At 48.0% G+C, this 23,708-nt stretch overlaps 1 protein-coding gene across 5 annotated transcripts in view; it reads left to right on the top strand.

Moving 5' to 3' along the window:
* The window catches only part of LOC306798198 (uncharacterized protein), a 59,497-nt gene extending 44,641 nt beyond the window's left edge, over positions 1 to 14,856 (top strand). For 3 of the 5 annotated variants that reach the window (XM_079298139.1, XM_079298138.1, XM_079298140.1), the window contains one exon: positions 12,491 to 14,856. In XM_079298139.1, the coding sequence (XP_079154265.1) occupies positions 12,491 to 12,619 (129 nt within the window). In that variant the 3' untranslated portion in view covers positions 12,620 to 14,856. Of the gene's footprint in view, positions 1 to 2,602; positions 2,716 to 12,490 lie in introns of those variants that run through there. The other 2 variants (XR_013773297.1, XM_079298142.1) reach the window with 2 other exon arrangements.
* Positions 14,857 to 23,708: the final 8,852 nt, after the last annotated feature.

Below are 23,708 nucleotides of genomic sequence, written 5' to 3'. Positions count from 1 at the left end.
ATGTTGTCACCAGAGCAGGTGTATCTTGGTCCACATGATCCTCCATGTTTGTGATACACAGGCAAAAACAGATTGAGGGAAGAAAACAAATATCCTTCATGATGAAGCTGCTATTTTCACTGCAGTGGTTTTGTTTATAGCCTTGCAAGAGGGATGAATGACAGCCCAGGATTCTTTCAAGGTTTTTACCTTGCCCAACAGGCAATAGGAATGATGCCTTTGTATACCCAGAAGTGCTGCAGTTGATAAGTATGTGGTTGGATGTCCTTGCCCATCACTGCTCTGGAAATGAATTTGGTATCTGAGAGGAGGAGGAACAGGCAGAGCTGGGGATAGTATTTTTCTGACTTTTCAAACACCCTTCTGTTAGGGCTCTTCAGTCCTGTCTTCCAGCAGCCCCACAGTGATCTGCTACTTCTGATTGCACAATTAATCTTGATGTCTTATGTGCTTCTGCCTGGATTGTTTTCAATATAGTTGTGTCCTTCTGTGCCCCACAAACTCTCCCCAGACTGTGCCTCTCTTTCAGACCTACCAGCTGTCTAATCCTGCTGCCATGTTTTAGCACATCTTGTTTATCACCTTCCTTTATGCCTGCCCTGTGGTCTTTCACTGGGTTTTTTCTGAGTGCCTGTCCCTGAACACCAGCTATTTCCAGTGGTGCTTGGTGATGGCTCTCTAGTCCCTTGGGTCTCAGTGATGCCTCAGTGAGGTGGTTTCCTGACATCTTAAGCTCATTATTGTGGCTTACTATTGTGCCCCTGGAGAACCTGAAAGGAGAATTATCCCTTTGCTCCTAAGCCCATGTCAGCTTGCAGTACAATAAACAGCAGAAACTGAGAACACAGTTTTCTGACAGATGGCACAAAATCTACTCTTCTCTGGCCAGCCTTGCCAAGCTGGGGCAGTGCCTCTCCACCTGAGGCACTTGTGTCTTCCATGGTGAAAGCATGTGCTACTTCACAGCCTCATGCTGGTCTCTTGTGATGGCAGAGCTGTTAAGTAAAGGAGCAGTTTTTACCTCCATTTTTCAAGTGATTTTGAATGCCCACTTTTATGTACTCAGCTGAGAAAGGCAGCATCAGGTCCCTGGCAGAGCTCTTTGCTGAAGTGCCTCAGCTCTGGAAACAGCTGAGAGAGGTCAATACTTCTGAAAGACAGTGCCATCCTCTCACCATATAAAGGGAAACCTCAATCCAGCCAGCAGGAGATGCTTGGCATGGTATTCCTTCTCAGTGTTGCCCAGCAGCAGAACAAGAGGTAACGGGCACAAGTCGAAATGTAAGATATTCAGGTTGCCCAGAGAAACTGTGGAATCTCTGTCCATGGAAAGAGTCATGGTGTGCCAGGATGCAGTCCTGGGCAACAGACTCCTGCTGACTCTGCTCAGAGGAGGCTGTTTGAACTCAGCTATCTCTAGAGCTGCCTGCCAACCTCAACCCTTCTGTGATTTCTGGGCCTTGTCCAACATTCAGTAATGGACTCAGAGCACACTAGGGACCCAGGTTCTATTGGAAGGGCTATTCTGAGGCCCCACTGAATCTGGACTTCTGCAAAGAGTGACAGTCAAAGGCAAAGTGAGAGGCTTGGCCCTCTGCTGAGGGTTTGGTGGCACAGGTTCATTGTTGGAACCTGCCCACTGTGGTGAGGGTAGAAGAAATGAAGACAGATCTCATAGTGATGGGTTGATGAGCTGTTACAGGAGGAACCAGGCAGCTGTCTGTGTCTGAACAGGAAACATCACCATGTGAACCACTTTGTTTGTGTCACTGTAGCACTGATGCACCAGTGTTCCTGTTTCAGCTCAAGTAGAGTTTTTGAACTGAGATGGTCACAGATATCCAGACAGAGTGTATAGCTGGATGAGGATGCAGTGAGGGAACTGATCTGAGGAGCAGGCTGGATATCTAATGGCTTGTGCCAGGCATTGGAATTAAGGATCCTCGCATTCTCTCTTCAGTTTTCCTGCTGCTGAATAACTTGTGGGAGAAAGGATCATGCTTAATCCATTTTGTGTGAGGACAATTATGAGAATGACCTAATATCATCAGTGAAGCATTTTCATCCTGTTCTTGCTGAGATCAGTGTCTTGTGTGGCAGTGAGATGATGCCTGCTTTTTAAAAAACCCTTCTCTTGGCTTGTACTCTGGTTGCCTTCACATCTTGGGTCTTTGCTGGCATGTCAGGGTGTAAGGTGTTTTCTCATGCATCATTACAGCTATTCCTTCCTCTGTCTTCTGCTGGAAGTGTCTCCCATGGGAAGGTGAGATGGAGAGGCAATGTCTTTGCCCTCTGGCATGGAAACACAGCTACAGCCTTTGGAAATGTTTGAGGTCCTTGTTAGTCTTTTTTAAGCAGGTGACCTGGGTTGGGTTTTGCTGCTGTTTTAGCACTAAGGTGTCACCTTGCAGTTGTTTCCTGTACTTAAGTTTCCCAAGGGCCAGCTCAGGTGGAGATCAGCTACAACTTTTCCACTCACTCAGCAGTTCTGAAGTGGGGTGATGGGATAGTGATGTGACTAGTCTAAGAAGCTAGACAGATTATGGAAGAGAGATTGATAACCTTTTCTAATGTGCAACAGCTCAGTTTGAAATGTTTTCAGGATTAGCAGCTGTGAGAGGTGTCAACCTACAGTGAAGAGCAAATAATATTAAAAAGAAAAAAAATCCTGCTTCTGTTCCCACCCAGTGAAGGAAAATCATCCCCTGTGGGCAGGTGAGCAGAGATAAATTAGAGGTGACAGCATGTATATGAATTATGATATGTACACGATAGGTAAAATGTAGCAAAGCACATCCACTGCAAAGTCAGGGGCAGGTGTTGGCTTATGTGGGTGTTGCACATGAGCTGGGTAGTGTGAGTGTGCAGACCTGGTCCCTGGTGTGCCAGAGAGTCAGGCAGTGTCATGTCTGTGACTGGAAGCAAGGCACTAGAAGTGGGAGAGGGGCACACACACCTTATATGGGTATTTTAGTGTCCAGAGTGTGTTTGTGTGGTGAGGTGTGTTTTTCAATGAAGATTCTTCCTGGGCATTGGAAGGAACATGACTGTGACCATGTGCTTGTGGGGTGTAATTGCCTCTGCCCTGGACCAGGCTTGGCCAGCTCTGAATGCAGAGACCTGTCTTCCAGTGTATCTATAATACCACCAGTCTTCAATTCTCCAGGCCCTCCTGGGATGAGGGTTAAAAGTCTGTCATTAGTGCTGTTTTTGTTCTTCCTTTACAAACTTCTACATGCAGTCTCTGAATGGGATTAGTGGAGCTGGGCTTATCTTAACAGTCGTAGGTGGGTAGAAAACACCCAAGGGCTTGCCAGTTGTGTCTCAAGGATCTTGTTGGGGCTGGCAGAAAGGAAGGAAGGATTTCAAGGCCAATCTGATATGATCAGAGATGTTTTCTGCTATGTAAAAATAAGAATTTTAAATTGGAACATAAACCTCTTGTGCTTTTGCCTTGATCTTATCGATGTTGAGAACGCCCTCTGCTTGGACAGGGGCCAGATCCCTCGAATGACTTCCCTGTCTCTTATCTCTTACTCGGCATCCTAAAAGGCCACTGTAGAAACATGCTGGCTTTTCTTCTCCTAAAACAAGGGACCTTTTCAGCTTGGAGCTGAGCAGGAGATATGCTGGCCAGAGCCTTCTGGGCAGATGCCTGAGCTATTCACAAGTGCAAGGCATACCAGGTGACAGAGCAGTTTTGGTGCAAACCTTTGGTTCTGGCTACACAGCAAAAAGTAAAGATTTCTAAAAAATCAGAAGGTTCAGTGTGTGTATTCACGCATATATAAAAAAAAAAAAAAAAAAAAAGTATATAAACATAGATGTAGCCCTTCCCAAGGAGCTGTGCAAGCATTTTAGCATATAAGTATGCAGATAAATACCATGGTTGCAATTTCAGAGTGAGTTTACTGAGAAACCAGCAGAAGGTGTGACTCACCTGAAGAGAGATAGGAACTTTAAGACATGTTCCTAGAGCTATGTCCTTATTCATACCATATTGTGAGGTTAAACAGCTTCTCAGGCAGCAGAAATCCCAAACTGCAGCTTGCTAACAGTTTCCCAAACCTTCCTGGTTGTTTCTAGTGTGTGACTGAGTGTCTAAACCTGACTCTAATTTTAGAATCAACAAGAGAGACTCGCCTCCCTGGCCAGTCACAACCTTGGATTACTTGATGGTCAAAAGCCCCTCATGGAGATTTTAGCGTTCCAGTTTCCCCAGTGGTGTCTTGTCTCCAGTTGATGAGCATGCATTTTTTGAGCATGAATGGAGGAGGCCCTCTGCTAAGTGGGAGCTTTGGGTATCCTGTGCTCCTCCCAGCCCAGCCACTGAACTGCCTGCTGAAGATGATAGTTGGTACTGGAGAGCCCCAGCCCTTGTTCTGAATAATTCCTGACAAAAAACTTTGTCCAGAGTTTCCTCAGTGTGGGGAAGGGTCCAGTGTAGCTAAGGGAGGAATGCCTCTGTCTGTTAAAAATTACTGGCTTTTACTGGATTTCATGGCAAAGGCTAACCAGCCTTTTGTCTGCCCATAACAGGTAGAAGTGGGCCTGTCATGTCTCTCTTCTGTTTCCTTAAGGATAAGAACTTTTATTGCTTCCTGCTTTTCATAAATTCCTACCATGTATGCCCTTGCACCTGTTGAATCATGTAAGTGCCCCACAGAATAGACTTTGTGGAATAACCGAGAGCTCAATAATCCACACAGCACCATGAAAGTAGCAAGTGGCTGGTTAGTGAGGAGACTGACTTCCTATTTTCAGCACTGTTCCTGCTTTGTGGTCTGATGTGGGTTGTGGGTCTGGTTTAAGAATAGGGGGGAGATGGGGAGTGGTAGAAACAAGGTGCAGCCCACTTGCTTCTGGGACAGCCTTGTGTGCCAGTGGTGGCTGTGGCTAGTGGCACTGTGGTTAAGGGAATGGAACGTGTTTCACAAAGAGAAGAGGATCATGTTTAATGCCTTCTGGGTCATATCTGAGTGGTGGAGCAGAGAGAAAGAGATGGGGGTGGACAGGATCACAGAGAGCCACTGTTTTCTGTCAGCTTCAAGTCCAAGATGGCTGATTAGGCACATCTGCCCACTGCATCCAGGCCCACTGCAGTTGTTCCTCCTCCCTTTTGGCTCACGTGGCTGTGGGAACCTGGCACCCATTGCCTCTCCCAGTCCCTAGAGCTGTGATCCTCTTTTCCCACACACCTCTCCCATAATACACCCACTTCCTGCGCTTGGCTTCCACAGCTGGGGTGGTTTGTCCAGAGGCAAGTGCACTATGTCAGCATGTGTTCGCAGCCTGCTCATGCCAGGCTAATTAATCCTCACTTTGCAGGTTTAATTTGTGTACCCTTCAAGTTGAAAGCAGCGTGCTGCTCTGTGCCAGCCTGCCTGGCCAGAGGGAATCTGCTTGCCCTGGCCTCATGTAAACTGGAAGCTGCACATGCCCAAGGACGCACCACGTGCCGGCTCTGTGGCAAGCGTGGTACCTGGGGCTCCTGGCCTCAAGGGAGGAGCACTGTGAGGCAGCTGCTGTGATCCCTCTGAGAGGAGGGTGTTCCTGCTACACAGCAAGGGCTGGAATGGGGAGGGTGGAGAGGAAGGAAGGAGAGGATGAGGTAGTGACACTTGTGTCTGGACCAAAACTAAGGACTCTACTCAGATGCACTTGGAGATTTGCCTGCCTCTTCTTCTGTTCAGGCACATGCAGACCCTGTAGTACTTTCAGGATTTGCTGCAGGTATACAGGAAGCACAGGCATTTTCTTATCAGAAGGAAAAAAGTGGGTGCAAGACACAGCCCACTAATAGAGAAATATGAGTTCATTCACTTGTTCCTAAGAGATTTGTTTTTCCTTCAGAACATGATCTTTACTGGAACCCTGGAGTGGTGAGTTCCCCAACTTGGCCAGGGAGCAAGGACAGACTGCCCCTCTGAATGACCCATCTGTCCCTTTTATTTGTGCAGCCTCTTCCCTTCAGGTTGTCAGGCAGGCAAAATTAAAGCTTGCAGTCAGCTTTGTCAAAGACATAGCTAAAGATGTGTGAGAGAGAAGAAGAAAGGCTTATCATGCTGGTGCCAGCAAGGACCCAGAGCTGAAACTGGCTATTTCTGCTTTTGGGCAAGTGACCAACAAACATCTGCTAGGCACTTTGAAGTACCTTCCAAAAAGGTTCAGTGTTGTCTGTCTGGTGGCACCTCTGTAAGTCTGGTAGTTGCCTCCTGACTACTCTGCACACACATTTGCAAATGTTTGATTTTTAATTTTTTTTTTAACCTTTCTAAGAGGAACAGTGATATGTTTGCAAACCGTTGAACTGCTCTTTGCAATGTGATGGTATGGAAAGAAATAGGTGTTAGGCAGCCTTATGTTGGTGATGGCAGACAGGTCTTTCAGCCTTTTAGGGGAAGGTGATGAAAAACATAAGAAAACAGTGCTCACTGCAAAGTTTTGGGTTCCTTGTCAGAACAACATTTGGAGATGACTTTTTTTTTAAGATAAAGGAAAAGAGCAGTCATAAAATGAAGTTCTGGCATAGTATATTTTTAAGTATTCCTTGAAATAAAATTCTATGTGAACCTGGGGGTGGAGGACAGACTTTCAGGAGGAAAGGAGTTTGCTTGTGAAAAGTTCCTCCTTGAGCTGCTCCAGGTTTGTGACAGGAATAAATTGTTAGAGGCCCTATCGGAGTTAATGAATAAGCAGTTAAATGTAAATTGTTGCTCCACTGGAGGAGCTGGTCCTGCTTGCCAGCAACTATTTCTTGAAAACTGCCTGAAGCAAGACTGTAATTGAAAAGAAATCGCCTCTCATCAGAAGGTTGAAACACCTAGAAGTTAATTAATTCATCCCTGCTGCCTGGCTGTGGGGTACTGTTGTGGCTTAACCCCACGACAGAGTTGCTAACTTGCTACCCCTTTGGGGTGGGGTAAATGTGAGATGGCTTGTGGGGAGAGATAAAGACTGTTTAATAGAGAAAGCAAACAAAATGCAAGCAAAGCAAAACAAGGAATTAATTCCCTGCTTCCCATTTTCAGCCATCTCCAGGAAAGCAGGGCTGCATTATGGTTACTTGGGAAGGCAAAACACCAGCTTATGCCATCATATGGTATGGAAAAGCCCTTTGTCCAGTTTGGGTCAGATGTCCTGGCTGTTTCCTTCACAGCTTCTCATGCCCTTCCAAGCCTTGTCACTGTCAGGGCATGAGAAGCTGAGTCTTTAACTTAGTATAAACACTGCTTAACAGACTGATAATTTTAGTTATTGCTGCCATAATTATTCTCACACTGAATCTAAGACATGGGACACATCAGCTACTAGGCAGAAAATTAATTTTATTCCAGCAGAAACCAGGACATGTATGTATTATGCATTGGAGAAACTGAGGCAGAGATGTTGGGAAGTGGCCTGGTCAGAACCTGGTCTGGAATTACAGATGTTACTAGGAGCAGGCATGTGGTCCCCTTACTATGTTCACAGCTGATGGCTTCACACGTCAAAGTTGAAGAGTGAAGACTTTTATTTTCTAACTCTTAGCAGGGATGAGAGGAAGGAGGACAAAGTGACGTTAAATCAATGTACCTGTAAATGTTCCTCTATGGAGTGTGACAGTCTTTACTCTTTCTGTGCCCTGCCTGAATATTGGTGCTACCTCTGGCTCTGCCCACTCCTGGGCAAGGCAGCTGTCTCACAAACAGGCAGCATCTCAGGCTTCTGTCCTTGCCAAAGCTATTCTGGGGATTTATTCCTTTCCACACAGGGTGGTGGTGGGAATCGGATGTGCCTTTACAACTTGCAATTACATGGTGCCTTTCATCCCAAAGGACTTTTAACAAGTGAGTCTACAGACTGCAAAGGGATCATTCACCCACCACTGGAAGGCAGCATCCTTTAAACAGAGCTCATCAGCATTTCCCAACCACTGGGGCCCAAGAGTAGGAAAGAGGGGACTCCTGTGCTGGATTGGCCTTGAGTAGGGATGGGGTGGCAGAGTGCAAGCTGATGTGGTTTTGAATCCCACCAGGTTACTAGAGCTCTTAAGAAAGAGGACCAAAGAGTCCTCTTAGTTTTCCATCACCCCTAGCACATCACTCCCTTCGAAGACCTTTTTGTGTTGGATAACTGCATTTCCCCCCTCCTGTGGAGATTGTCATTCCCACAGCTTGAAAGCTCACTTAGACCTGTCTTCATTTTGGCTTTGTCCAAAGAAGAGAGCTGTGATTCTATGGAATCATGAGACGAAAATCATGTTGCTGTCTGCATTTGGGATAATTCCCAGATTTCATGTAAGTAAGAGGCCATTTCTGGAGGAATATGGCTTCATATTAATAGATTTAGCTTTACATGTTAGTCTTCTTCCTATATACTCTTTCCTTGCTGAAATGTACCATTAGATGAGTTTGCCTCCCTTAGGAGCTCCTCTAACTCAAATAAGGTGTGCAATGGGGCAGTGTGGGTATCTTCAGGTGCTGGAAGTACCTTGTGTTCTGAGCAGCTGTATGAGCCAGTGATGTGCTGTGTTGCCTTAGACCATCCCCTGGATGCTGTGAAGTTCTGGCCCTGCATGGCTTGAATTACTTTACAAGCAGGCAAGATTTGTGTGAGTGGAACACAAATCACCTCCTAGTGATTTCCAATGAGGAGTCTGTGTGTGCACAGAGGGATGTAGACAAGTGACCAGGGCAGTGCCTGTGTGCTGGAGAGAGCCTGAGGCGAGTGAGGGCAGGTGAGTATGTGCAAGTGAGCACGTGTGTTTGACAGAGGATATGTCTGAGCCTGTGTGCTCTCCTGTGGCAGCCCAGTGAGTCTGACTTGGGCCATTCTCCAGCTGTGTAAATACATTGCTTAGCAAATTGAGGGCTCTGGTTAATGATTTCCATGAGCACAGGGCCCATATTAGGCTCCGTTCTGTGAGCGGTACCCAGCTGTCCGAATGCCATTAGAGTGAACACATGAGCCTTTAATGTCAAGTGCATATTGTTTGTGCTCTGAGGAGCCTTGGCAGGAGCTGGCCTGGGGTTGCTCACCAGGGGCTGTCAGGCAGGTTTATGGCAGGCTCCCCGGGGACCTGCTGTGGCAAAAACAACTCTTAACACCCTTCCTACTTAAAGCAAAGTCCTAGGTATGGTGTGCCCAAGGAGAAGGGCAGGCTGGCTAGGGTGCTTGTCCAGACTACAAGAAGGCAGCTGGCCCAAGAAACAGCGTGGCAAGAACGTGTTCCCCTCTCTGGCAGCTGGTTTTATCTGTTTTTGTTCTGGAAATGCATCTACAGAGCTTTGGCTTGTGCTACTCATCAGGACCAGACCACCACATGCTGTGATTCCAAATGGTGTCTTGGACTAAGCCAGATCAGGCCTGGCCATCCCTAGAGCTGGATATGAACTCCAATCTAAAAAACACTCCTCTGCAAGAAGAGAGTTGAGGGATTTGGAGATTTCTTAGCTCCAGCAAGGTTGGTACCAGAGATGCTTCCCTGTCAGTCAGGGAGCAGGTGCATGAGCATCCTGTATTGCTCAGGGTTATAAAGGAGTGCAGACTGGTCAGGGTATTGCTGTGGATGAGAGCAGTCAGGTTACTGCCTCTCCTGTTACTGCCTGCAGCTGAGCACAGGTCCCTTCTCACTCTGCCCTTTTCTGCTGTTGTTGAATGCCAGTGGTCATTTTTTGGCTCCTTGAGAGCTTGAGGCAGGATTGGGTGCATTTTGAGCCTCACTAGGAGCTGCCTGACTACCCATGAGTCTTGGCATCTTCCTGTGTCTTCTCACATTCCTGACCTTTAGCCTCAGCCCTTGTTCTGTGCCCATCATCCTGGCAGTGTCCTGGGAAGGCTGTCTGCCCCACACATGGGCCCCAGAGAGAAACTATAGTACAGCTTTCCACCCAAAGCCTGGTGAGTTTTTTAGATAACTTTTGTTTGTCCTTCGGACCCATCTTTCCCCAGCCTCTTCATCTGTTATCTGCCAAAAATGAACAGATTCAGCTGCCTTCCCTAATCCTGTCTGGCATTTCAAAATGGAGGGGACTGCCAGGTTCTTTGTTCCCATTCCCTCTTGGCACTGGCAGGGGACCTTCTCTGCTCTGGAGAAGGACAAATGTGCTGATTTATTCTGCCCCTTAGCTTTGAATAGGGGTTGCTATGTTACCTTCCAGCTCTGAGGCCTGCCAGAGCACACACCATATATAACCCCACAGCAGGTGGCTATTGAGTAAAGGCCCTTAAATCTGCCTCTCTTGTTTCTTGTGCTGCTGGCCAAGGTGTCAGGGGGATGTAGCAGGGCATGATTTGCTGGCTGAAGCTCCAGGCACAGCTGAGGCCAAGCACCATGTTGGCATTTTCCATTCTTGTGTGCCCATCTTAATTTGCAGAAGAGATACCAGCTAGGCAGGAGCATGCTGCCCACACTGGCTTTCAGAGGTCTTTCCTGACATGAAGGCTGCTGCCCCATGGGGCTGAGCTGTGAGCAAGAGCCTGGAGATGAGAATTCCAGATCCTGCTGCAGTTACTCGGGGCCTGGCTTGGACACTTCCTTAGCTTACTCTGATTTGCTTGTGTGTTTGGGTGAGACAAACCATCTGAACAGTTTTTTGGGGACATTAGTGTCTTGTGGTGGCTAGTTGAAACCCAGGCAGAGGGAAGGTGGAGGCATCAAAACATCACCTTGCCGTGCTGTTGGGTGGTTGCAGCTGTGTGAGAGACCTGTATCTGAAGTGCTAAAATGAATCTGTCTTCTGTGAGACAGTAGACTTGGTAATTGTTCCTAAAAAGCCTAATTCTCTGAGGAACAGTCTCACAGTGCAGGCTAAGCAAAGGTTCTAGTTAGGAAAGGCCTAGAAGAGGAGCAGGGAGTCACATAACACCAGAGCCCAATCTGAATCACACAGAATGTTACAAGTTGGTAGCGACTGTAAAGATCATCTAGTTCTAATCCCACCTGCCATGGGTAGGGATGCCTCCCATCAGACCAGGCTGCTCAAGGCCTTATCCAGCCTCACCTTGAGCACTGCCAGGGTTGTGGCATTCACAAACTCCCTGGGCAACCTGTTCCAGTGTCTCACCACCCTCACAGTAAAGAATTTCTTCCTAATATTGAAATCAAATTTCACCTCTTCCAATTTCTACCCACAACTCCTTATCCTGTCACTACAGTTCTTGAGTAAGAGTCTCTCTGGCTTCCCTGTAGACCCTTTCCAAACACTGGAAGGTTCCTGTAAGGTCTCCATGCTACCTTTTTACTTCCAGGCTGAACAGCTCCAACGTTCTCAGCTTGTCTGAGCTGTGAGTGCACAGTGCCGGCTTATGTTGAGTTTTCATCAACCATCACCCTTGAGTGCTTTTCTGCAGGGCTGCTCTCAACCAGTTCTCTGCCCAACCTGTAGGTTTTTGGGTTTTTTCTAACCTGTTTCTGGTTTTTCCTAACTTCTGTGAAAATAGTGGTAAAGCCCTTCCCAAGAGCGATGGAAGTGAGTTGAGAGTAGGGAGCATTTGCATGAGTTTCTGAGCTGCTGAACCTCACACATACTCCTTGGGAATGAACTCTACAGAATCATGATTAAACACTCTCCTACACCATAGAGCAGTGAGACCTCCTCTCCTGGCCAAAAAGTATCAGTGAAGTAGCTGTCCCACTCATGCTTCTGCTTGCATAAGGAAAGAAACAAACCAAAGTTCCTGAAAAGTAAAAGGAAAGCTCTTCACATTTAACAGAATTGAATTACTTCTTTGGTGCCATAATTCCTCTGGGATCCACACATTCCAGCACAGCCTAGTGAAAAACAGTATTTCTGTCCTGTCACACAGTGCAGGGAGCACAGTGCATGGCTATTTCTGGCCTCCTTACTCTGGATTGCTCTGACCATGCTCTGAACACTGGGAGCAAATGGGGAGAGAATGGTCTTTAGTGGCCATGGTAGAAACCAGTCTGTAAGGTCTGGGGGTGGGATCTTTTCCTCCAAGCATCTCTCAGTAATTCCTTGTCAAATTGCAGAGTCTGGAACCAAAATCCTGGAGAGTTTCAGCATGTCTGGGACTTTAAGAAAGAATGGTTTGTAAATCCTTATTGGAGAGCTGTTGAAAAATGGGGCTGAAGAATGCATTTCCAGAGATGATCTGGTTTGTCTCCATGCTCTAAAAGTGCATTAGGTCTTACTTCAAGGCCAAGTGAATTTAGCTTTTCCATGTGATACCTTAAATGCATCATGGATATCTTGTTTCACTTAGTGGCTACAGGTGCCATGAGCACTAGTCATGTGGATCCTAGGGACCTCAGTCCTGGAGAAAGGGATGTGTACCTGCTTTTTATCTTGAAGAGTAAGAGCAAGAATGTGAGCCAAGTGCTTCCACTGCTTATGTTAATGCCATTTGCTGCAAGTGCAAGCATGACCACACAATTCAAGGAGGTGTAATTGTATCAGAGAGGGGGATGACAAAGCACCCAAGAGCTTGACTGTTTGCAGCTGCTGTGAGCACTGACTTCATGCCTCTCTTTATTCTCCTGCAGAGCATCAGCGGAGGCCGCCCGCCGCCACACTTTATGTATGACCCCTCCACTTTTGCCTTCCGTTCCCTCAGCACCTTGAAGCCGCTGAGCCCAATAGCTCCGGTGGAAGAACCGTCATGTGCCTACTGAAGGAGTTTCTCCAAAAAACCTCAGGAACTATCCACCAGTGTCCTGCCTGGCAGGGAGAGGGGGAGGTGGTGATACCCAAGGGGAGGGGTGGGAGAAGAAGGGGTGATGACACATCTTTGCAATGCAGCTGCTCTGGCAGAAGGAAGCCAATGGCTTGGCAGCAGTGCCTGTTCTCATACCACTGATGGACTCGAGCAGTGGCAAAGGGAATGAGTTTTGTCTTTCAGGGCAGAGCAAAACAGTCAGCTCCACAAGCTGCAAGAACTGCCACCAAGGCAGTGTCAAACATGAGGATGGTGGTAAGTGAAGGTATCCAGGAGGTGTTCAGGGGTTAGTATGACCTGCATGGGCAGCAGAGCTGAATGATCAAGCTGTGAAACCAAATCCAGTGAGTTTCCCAAGGATACCTGGGTCTACAGTGCTTTGCTATAGACCTGACGCTTCTCCTACTCAGAAGTGAGCTCAGGATTGGAGGAAGAGCCTATACAGAGCTGCTTGCAAAACAAGAAGATCCCTTTCTGAGATTGTTGTAATTGCATTCACATCAAGCTCTCAAGTGAAAAACCCTAGGACAGGGAGGTGTGTGGAGGAGTAACTGGGACATTTAGCTGTGCTTTCCAGATGATCTGCTGGCAGTTCAGTGATAGTGTCCAAAAAGAGATTGAAATGGGAGAATGAGACATCCATATGTAGATCTGGGGTTAGAATAAAATTCTAGAATTGGAAGGTCTGTGTTGAGCTGTGCAGGAAAATGTGGCACCCACCTTCAGTCCTCTCAGCATCATCAAAGAGAACTTGGGGGTGGCTGTGTGCTCATGGATCTCCTCTCTGCTGAGGCAGTGTGTGTTCTGGGATGTGCAACACTTCTCCATAGTGTTGTCCCACTAGATCATGGTGGAGGTAACTGGTACCACCAAACTCAAACCAATTTAATGTCTCCAGCAAGCTTTCCACTCTCCTTGTTTAGGCTAAGTTCAGGTACACTCTTCTGGTATCAGTGGAACAATATTCCCAGATGAAGCAAGGAGTGGGAGCAGTTGATTTCATGGCTGTTGGTGGAAGAAACAGGAGGGGAGTTAAAGTGGGGAACATTTTTCCATAGACAGTTCTGAGGCTGTTGGGACCATGTTAGGCCTTGCTATCATGGTGTTTGGGATCTGTCCTCAAGGCATTGTGTATGTTTTGTGTCACAAGGCAGGAATTAATAGAACAAGGCCTTTCCTCTTTGCTGTGCCTGGTGGAGAGAGTAACCTCTTTGTGTGGGCATTCCCCACCATGAGCCTGCATCTGAGTGCTAGGGGAAGCAAGTAGTTAACTGTTTGTCTAGATCAAGAGGAGCAACTGTGAGTAATACAAAATAATCTTTGGTTTTTAAAATCTGCCTCAGTGTAGAGTCTTTGATGCTGCTCTTTGGTGGAGACCAATGGTCAGTCCAGCTGCCAGTAGGAGGCTACCCAGTGAACTGCTCTGGGTCCTTCACTGAGACCCCTGGAGAAGTTTCAAAGGCTATAGGCTTGGGGACCTGAATCCCCTACCCCACCCTATTCTCCCTAACTCCTGTCATTCAGGCAGGCAGAGCAGCTGGGCAAGGTGGTGAGGGGATATCTGTCCTGATGCTGTCCCAGTTCTGCCTGTTCTTTGGCTCCAGATGTTACAGCTGGGCCACCCCCTGCACCAGCACCACCTCCAAGAGGTCACTTGTGTTTACTGGTGAGGGACTTTGGGCTGACCATCATGGTTCCCTGCAAGTCCCAATTTCCAAGAGAGCCCAATTCCTCTGCTGATTCCTCCTGCCCCAGTAGAAATTCTGCTTATCACACCTCAGCTTTTTAACTGCAGCCAGATCAAGCTGACCAGTGCAGGACAGGAAGCATTTCTCCTTTGGACCAAATCCCTGTGCTCAGGAGATGGGACAGCCACAATCCATCTAAGAGTCACACTCCTTGTGCAAATGGCTGGGGTGGCAGCCCCTGCATGGCCCTGCAGCCTCAGGCTTTACTCAGCAAGAGCTGCCAAGGTGCTGGGGCCCAGAGGTGTGTTCCTGCCAGCCAGCAGGTGGGACAGGCTCCCTTGCCCCGGGTGGCAGCAGGGAACAGGGTGTCCTGCCGATATTGTTGCCTTTTACTACTTTTGTAATTTTTCTCTGTCTTTTCTTTTTCAATCAGAAGGAAAAATAATAAAAACAAAAAAATAAAAACCCCACAATGAAATAAAGTGTAACAGCTGCTATATTCACACCTGTGGTGGGTCTCGTGCCATCTCATCTCATTTGCCATCTTCTGGGAGTTTGTGGGCAAGGGTATGGAGGGGATGGAGCAGAGCGAGCTGTGACACAGTGCAGCCAGTCCCAAGCACTCCACAATGCAAGAAGGCCATGTCTGCAAGTGAGTGGCTTTGAAAATGATGAGCTTTTCCAAAATGAATGCTAGGTTCTTTGTATGTGCAACTGCTCTGTTTGAGGTATGGTGTTATTGGTATGGTGTCTTGTCACTCACTAGTGCTTCCCTCACCAAGATGCTGGTTTGGCTTTTGAGTGATTTGCCTATTGCTTGGTAAGTCAAACTGAAGGTTTCTAGCCCCCCTCACCCCCATCAAAACAGGAGGGTGGGTAACTACATGAATGGTCTTGTAATTTTAACTTCAGGAACTCTTGCATATCTGTCCTGAGATTCTCTGCAGCCTTTTTGTTTACAGCCAGAGCACTTTTCCATAATTTAGCTATAGTTTACCACTTCCTCTGTATTTTGCTCTAAATACTCCATCTGGGGTACTTGTAATGTGCATTCCTCACCCCTTGCTATCTACTTGAGCTAATTCCTGTCTCTCCCCCACTCCTAACTCTGTATCTTCACCAGCATCTCACAAGGCTATTACCTATGTCCCCTTTTCCAAGGCCTCCTAAGAGATAATAACATAAATTCCCTTAGCAGTCCTACTTACATTCATTCCCAGGAGGCCTTTTCCATTCTTCCCTCCAAGCTCTGATCTCCTCTAGGCTTCTTGCCATCTTATCTTGAAATCCTCCCCTCTCTGTCAGTGCAGCTTTGTTAATTTGCCTTGGCCAATTTTGCAAGGGTTGTGCAGTGACTTGCTGGCTCCCCTGAGCCCTTGCTCTTGTACCTCCCTTACAGAAGGCTTTTCTCTGGGCTATTTCTTTCAGCACAGCCTAATCCCTCAGTGCACCCACCCTTGGGGCCCCAGATGCCTTTCAAAACCATGGTGGTGGCTATGACTCCACAAACCCTGATCATCTGTAGGCCTCTGCCAGATGAAGCTTGTTGTAAATCTATTTTGTTTATTCAGAGAGAGGGATGCACTGACCTTGTATCTGCCAGGCTGGAAGGATGGACACCTAGTGCTCCAAAGCCAGGGTACATCTATGAAGGGCAGGAAGCTGGCACACAGCTTGGCATTGCACAGCCAGCCCCTTTACCAGGGTGAGCTGGGGTAGAGCTGCTGCTGCCCCTGTGCTGTTGTGTGGGTCCCCAGCATGGCTTTGGATTTAACTCAATCATGCCCAGCCATCATCTCTCCCTGCAAGCTGGGCCTCTGCCTTACCAGCAAAACAGGGCAGTTTTGTGGTGAAACATGGTGATAAACTGCAATATGGCAACAACTCTGCTGCTCAAAGAAGTAGGTTTAGGGTACTTGTGAAGATCTTACAGGGTACTTTTCAGCTGTAGTTACCAATGTTAGTGACAAAGGAGAGTGAGGGTGTTTGGCCTCCTTTGGATGCCACGTGGGAAGGAGAGATCAGCAGAAGCCAGGGGAATGAGAGCTGAGCTGTGGTCTTGGAGCCACAGTCCTTGCTGTAGCCGCTGTCTTGTGTTGCTGCCTCTGGCATCCATCAGTGCAAGGCTGTTCACCTCTGTGGTTTCCAAAGCAGCTTGTGCAAACACTTCCTCCTCTGCCAGAGCAGGCAGGGATGCTGGCTGAGCTCTGAGCATGGTAGCTTGGCATGGGTCCCTCAGGGCCTCTGCTCAGCTGGTTTGCTCCTGGCTTCCCCAGGCTTGGGTCCTGGCTCAGCAGGGGAGTCTATAACTTCTAAGCTGAGTCCTTTCTCTGCTGTGAGCCATCTTGCTTGGGGATGTGCAGGTGTTTCCCTTGGGAGCAGAAAACACCCTGTGAGGAGAGCAGGGCTGTTGTGCTGAAGTGCAGCTCAGCTGTGTTAACCATCTGCAGAGGGTGAATGGGGACAAGTGGCTGTTTGAAATGCTTGGCTACAGCTCCTCTACCATTTAAACAGCACCATTCAGCTAATACTGTTCTCCAATTAAAGTAAATTAATTAGGTTAATGCTGTGGCCTTTTAAAAATAACAGAGAGGAACCAATCATGGCAGTAGCAAAATGGATTGTTACATGTATACCTGAACCTCAGTGAGTCCCTTTGCAGCCAGCACACAGGATCATCTCTTCTTTGTGTTGTCCAAACATTTTCTGACATATACCTACGTACATGCATGCACATACACATGAGATATATATATATATGTATTTCTGTCTCACTGTGTTTCATTTGTGCAGAAATCTCTGTCCTCTGACAGTCAGCCATGAGCAGGGTGCCCTGTGCTCACTTGGGTCAGACTTTGACAGGGCTCCATGTGAAGCCCACCTGTGGCACACTCACCACCTCTGTGCTGTGTTGTTTGAAAAACTCACCCAACACCCTGTTTCCAGCAGCATGTTGAGTGTTGACCCATCTGCCTGCCTATGGGAGTAGCTAGGAAAATGGGAAAAAATCACAGTGCTGCTGGGGCCAGGGTTCTCACCCCAGGCTCGATGGAGGCCACTGAAACATGGCTAAGAACAGGAGAAACTGAGAAGCAGAACTTCCAACTGGACAGACCATCTCTTTCAAACAACTTTGGGCTTTCCTTTGCTCTTCTGAAGCTGCATAGCACGTTGTGCCAAGGTGTGGGGTGGAAGGATGCATTGAGGGTGTGTATCAAGTTAGGATTGAATGGGATATGTGCAGATACAGCATGGGTATATAGACACAGTGCATTTACAGTGGCATTTATGTGCCTGTGGTGTCTGTATTTATGGCATATTAGTTATATTTTAATCAGAAGGATGTATTGGAGGAGTAAAGATAAATGGCTAGCATGTATGCAAGTGTGGTTCTGGAAGGATGGATGCTGCTGGATGTGCATCTGGAGCATGGGCAGAAGAGCCTGTGTAGGGGAGGGACATGAGTGAGGCTGTGTGTTCACAGGTGTCTGCAGGCAGTGATGCATGGAGGACATGGGGGACATACAGATGGGTTATATATGCCAAGGCAAGGCTGGTATTTCTTTACTGTTTCTGCAGTCCCATCCATTATGATAATAACTGACAGGCTTTGGCAGTGCATCACACCAGGAATCATTGCAAAAGTGAAGAAAAATTTACAAATGCCTGATCTGTGCCCTTGAGGCACTTGGGAGCTTTCACCATTGAATTAAAAAGAAGCAGGCACCTGGACACCAGTGACTCAAGACAAAGTGATCTCAATACAAATTAGAGTGTGATTGTATTCTGTTGTTTCTCAGGCAAGAACTTCAGGGACATCAAATAAAAGTAGCAGGTGGCAGGTTCAAAGCAAACAACCAGAGGCAGACCTGCAGAGTGTGGGGTTGCACTGGGAAACCCTGTGCCACAGGATGCTGTGGCTGCTTGGTATTTACACAGCTACAGACTTGAAAAGAAAGAAAAGAAAAATACTCCTTAGGAAAGTACATGCACAAATGCCACCTCTGGTTGAGAAAGGTGGTGATATAGAGGCATTTTCTGGGGTATGTTACTGTGTGCCAGTCCCATTTCTGCTTCTCATCAGTGGCAGGGTCTGCTCCTGCCAGGGTCCCAGGTGGGCCAGTAGCTCCAAACTGGCACATGCATCAGCAACCAACCCTGCCACGCCAGCACTGCCTTGTATGCATGTTCATTGCCTTTGCACTTCCAGGAATTCCTCCATGGGGAGGCCTCAGTGGTGACGTGTTTGATGGTGAGGCTGGGGTGACCCCATTCACCAACTGCACTGCTTGAAACCTGAGCTACTTGCTGATCTATCTGCATGGCTGCAAATGGGCATCCTACAGATCCTCTGCCTTCTGTGTGTGGGTGCTGGGGCCTGCTAGGAGATCCCTGGCTCATCAGGGCTGTCTGGCATCTGTTCTGTCCCTTGGGCAGCCAGGCTGAGCCTGAATCTTCCATGGTTGCTGTGTGCAGAGGTTGGTCACAAAGGCATAGCTCAGGCTCAGGTTTCTGAAGGGTGTGAGGTCTGTCTTGGGTTGGCAGACCAGTGTTCATGTGACATTGGAACAAAGTGAATTTGGTTTGAGCACTGCTGCAGGCTTACAACAGGTTTGTTATGCATGGAATTATCTTTTGAAATGTAGGAGCATGTTAGGATAGCAAGGACAAGCATCCTCCAGTAGTGAGTAACCCTCATGTGGTAAACCTCAACCCAGCAAGACAAAGAGGATGCAGCTGAAGCAGCAAAGGCTCTGCAGAAGGAACATCAGTGATGATGAGAACATTTAAGTGTGTTGGTATCACACCATTTCCTGGGTTAGATTTCAGTGTGCTTATTCAAGCAAAGGGGTGAGGAAACAGAAGTTGTAGATGCTTGGAGAGCTCATTCTGGCTGTAGCTGCACACCAGCCTGGCAGGACCTGACCACGTGTTTTCAGTTAACCTGGGGCAGGATGTGCAGGCAGCTCTGGACACATGAGGAGCCCAAAGATCTGTTTGCTTTTGTGGCTGCTCCCATCAGTGCCTGCTGTAATAACAGCTGGGTCTGTTAGTAGGCTGGCCAGAACTGATTGCATGTTCCTGTCTGACATGCTCACAGCAGAGTAGCTCTGAGGCTGGAGGAGTTGAGGAACTGAAAGTGCTGTGGGAGCTGGATGCCAAGCAGGAAGGAATGGAGACAATAACACCCCTTTGAAAGGAGCATGGTTGCCATCTGCAATGGGAGGAAAGCTGCTTTCCACCAAGGGTCCCCTAAGAGCAATGCCTACCTTGCCCTGGCATGTCCTGCAGACACTCCAAGGGAGGCTGGTCAGCATCTGTCCTTGGTCTAGAGCCTGTGAGCATGCTGGCAGGCTGCAGCAGGGCTGTCACAGGCCTTTGCTCCCCACTGAGGGACAGCGAGTATTGCTCGTGTCAGACCTGTCCTGGTGTGCCCACAGCTCTGCTGTTTATGCACCTCTGCAAATGTTGGAAGCATCTTTGCTAAGTTTTTCCAAAATGGGTTGCCAAAGTGTTTTACCCTGGGTGGTTTCTTTGCCAGTGGATGACATTTGGCAATATGTTGGCCAGGGTCTAGCCCAAGGGCAAGCTGCTTCAGCAAACCTGGCCTTGGCAGTGCCACCAAGCCAAACACATCAGGGCCAAACCTCAATCATATACAACTCTTGTGAAGCCTGAAAGCCTTTTTCATATCTTTGCCACAGAGCCTCCACAGGCCCTGTTTTGAACAGAGATGTTTTGTCCTTTCTTGGCTTTAAACAGTTCCCCAAAATAAACCCTCTGCTATTTACCAGCATTGTTTTCTTTCTGGTGTTGAATGCTGATAAATAATCAGACCCATTATATTGTATTCATATCTGCCCTGGTAGCAAATAATTACTACAATTACTACCAAATCAAAATGCTTCTGTTTCTCCTGGTGTCATTAGCATGTCCCAAACATTTTGTTCTTGTGGTTTAAAGTGCAGTAATAACATAGTCCAAGTGCAACACCCGGTTGAGCGGAGCTTCCCAGCACAGCAAGCTTCCCACCCATGATTGCCTCTGAGATGCTGCTAATTTTCAATCACAGTGTCAGATCCTCTTCTACCACAGGGAGAGCAACTGCTTAGCCTGTGATTTACCCAATTTATTCTGGTAATAACTGGGCTGGCTGTGTAGCCATCTGTCTGCTCTCTGTGCTGCTCCTGCCCCCAGCCTCCCCCAGCACACAGACCGAGCCATGCCTCTGCCCTTGTGGCATCACTTTGCCTGCACCATGAAGCAGGTCTGTGTCCACCCAGAGGGGAACAAATGTCCCTCCCCGTCTCTGCTGACCTCTAGATGCCAGGGCTGCCAGCAGTGGGGCCTGCTGCAGTTATTTTCACCAGGCAGGGCAGGAAAGATCCCTTTTCAGATAGGGCAGGGTAGGTTATCATGGTTTTGGTGACACTTTGGCCTGTTCTTAAGGGGGAAACAGAGGCAGGGAGGCAGCTGAGGCAAGGACCCAACACAAAGACAGGGGAAAGATACACATTAGCCTGAAACTAAGTCCACAGATACGAAAACCATCATGGTCACATGGCTCTGTCTGTGAAGAAAAACATTGTATTGACTGGATCATTATAAAGCCTCTAATTGAAGAGCAGAGTCCTCTCTGCCCTGAGTAATGTTACTCAAACAGATCTGCACACAGCTCCTTCAAAGCACATGTCAGCCAGGGTACAGCCCTAGATCAACAGTCATTCAGGAGCAGTATTGCTTGAAACCACTGGGTAAAAGCAAATACAAATAGAGCAGAGAGCATTTGAAGCAATTAGGGTTTTGGGGGAGATTCAGTCCCTGTAACGAAGCCAAGGAAAGGGGAGATGAGGCATCATGTCTGTAATGCAGAGAGGACATGCAGGAGCTGGATTACTCAGGAAACTTGGAGCAGCACGTATGGTTCCTATTAAATCACCTGACCTTTCCATCTCCAGGGGTATTTCTGGGGCTTTCATTACTGTAGTGCTCTACAAACTGTGGTCTGATGATTGCCCCTGGGAGACAGCACAATATTTGAGGTAAATAGGCATTTACTTGTGCACACCAAAACACTGAATTTTCTGGCTATTTTTGAGCCCCACTGGTACTGCACAGAGGAAAGATCCTCCCTTTTGAGCTGAAATGCAGAACAGAGTAAGCAGAAAGTTTAGGTCCTTAGAGAAATTGTTGGTTTCACAGAGACTTTCAGCTGTGGCAGAAATGGAAAGGGAAGCAGGTGGCAGAAGAGTCTAACCAGAGTGCTTGAGGTAGATACTGCAGGGTGGTTAACTACCACAACTGATGCCACGTGACTGGGATCATCTGAGCACCAGTTAAAAGAACATGTTCTATAATTTGTGACCATGGGAATCCATGCCTTGGCCCATAGGCAGTATTGTCTAAATAGCATGAACAAAATATACAGAGAGGCATCACACTTCCCATTGCTCTTTCAGTGAGCTTTGTCCATGTGCCAAAGGATGTTACAGTTGTTCTAAGGAGAGTGGGGAGCTGGGGCAGCTGAGTGGCTTTGCCCAGTGCTGAGCTGGGCTATAGGAATCAGGACCACACCCTTGTCCAGGGTGTGTAGGATGAGATCTGCAAGTCCTTCTGTAGCTCTCCAGCCCCATCAAGCTCCTGTGATCTGGACCCATGATTTCAGGGTATATATGTAGGGTAGCTCACCAAAGGCACCTCCTGGTGCTGAGCTGGGGATGCTGCCAAGGGCTTCTTGCATGACCAGGCATTGCTCAGTGAGTGATGCTGCTGCTCTGTGGAGGTGAGGCTGGCCAGGGCTCATTGCAGTGTGTCTGGAAACACTCTGGATATGAACCAGAGACTTCAGGCTCCTCAGCTGGGGTCATCTGCTGTGAAGTTGCTTCCAACTGTAAGAGGCTGGGTACCATAGAGTGGCTAACTCCTCATCTCACCTTCCCATGGCATCTTGCAGCTCCCTGGCAAAGGTTTTGCCCTTTTCTTACAGCAGCCACTCAGAAATTAGTCTTATGAAACCTGTACAGGTTGGAAGCCCCTATCAGGCTTTGGAGATGCCAACACTGTCTCTGCCTGATGGCTGAGCTCAGGTGGCCTGGCCTTGACAATTCTACATCAACCAGGAGAACAATACTTTTTGTCCTGGTGTTGGCACTGCCCAACAATTAACATATTGCAAAAGATCAGTATTTATTTTCCCTCTGAGAAATGATGTTTCCTGATCTCTGAATCTCTTTTGTATCAGGTAAAAAATTTGGTCTTTCTGGGCTTGTGACAGAAAGAGCAGGGATGGAAATAAACAGGGTGTAGCTCAAGTCATCCTTTCATGTCATGATCTTGGCTGGGCTAGGCTGTTGGGATGTGCAGATTTGGTGGGGACTCCCTTCATGGTGAGGACAGAGGGAAGTTTCCATTTCTCTTTGATGCTGTGTCCATGTGTCCCACCACAGCTGGCAGCACAGACTTGCCCCTGTATCTGTGAGCAGCAGAAACACCCTGAGGCCACTGCCAGGCAGATGGGGATGTGCCTGAGCTGATGTGGCCTGAACCTACAATGGTCCTTGAAGATGGGGGAACATGTGGAGCTGCCTTCCATCAGCAGATCCCCGTGGGGCCTGCAGGCAACAGGAACCTCCTGCTTCTCAGGGACTTACCTGGAGCAGCCACTTTGCTGATTCTGGGGCAAAATAGAAGTGGGCAGGAGAGTGACACTGGGCAGGCTGACAAACTGCTGCTCCCGTTGTGTCCTCAAGAGAACAAGCATACAGCAAAGACCTGCTTGATTTCTCTTGTCTTTTTTTTTTTTTTTTTCCTTTGATAAGCCAAGAGAAAGAGTGACAGCAGAGACCCTTTTGCAGTTCAGGGGCATGGAGCAAAGAAGTGCCTGCAGCCAAAAGCAGAACTGGTAGTGCCCATGAGGAAGAAGAGGTTCTTCTCCCTGTGGGTTTATACATTGTTGGCTCACAAAACAGGAGGACAAAGTGCATTGCCAAAACGGCATTCTGCTTATTGTCTGGGTCAGAGAAGCTCCAGCTGAGCCCAGGCAGCCCCTTCCACCTCCCCACCCCCTGAGAGCAGGCCAGCAGTCAGGGGCCAGGCTCACCTCAGCCCCAGCACTGACAGGAGGTGAAGGAACCGTGGGAAAACGCAGCTCTGGCTGCTGCTGGCAGCCTGGCAGCAGTGGCACATGGAGAATATTTCTGTGCCCTCCCCACCCTGCCATGGTCTGCTCAGCCGTGTGAAGGCAGCAGCAGCAGCCAGCTGTCCCAGCAGGCTGGGAACTGATGGATGAACCAGCCACCCCTAGTGCCTGAGTGCTGGATGTGAGGACCAGCTCCAGAGCAGGTGGTGGGAATTGCA

Source organism: Erithacus rubecula, assembly GCF_903797595.1.
Source record: "Erithacus rubecula genome assembly, chromosome: 2".
Classification (NCBI taxonomy): Eukaryota; Metazoa; Chordata; class Aves; order Passeriformes; family Muscicapidae; genus Erithacus; species Erithacus rubecula.
The sequence above is the reverse complement of the archived record's forward strand: the minus strand, read 5'-3'. Positions and strand labels throughout refer to the sequence as shown.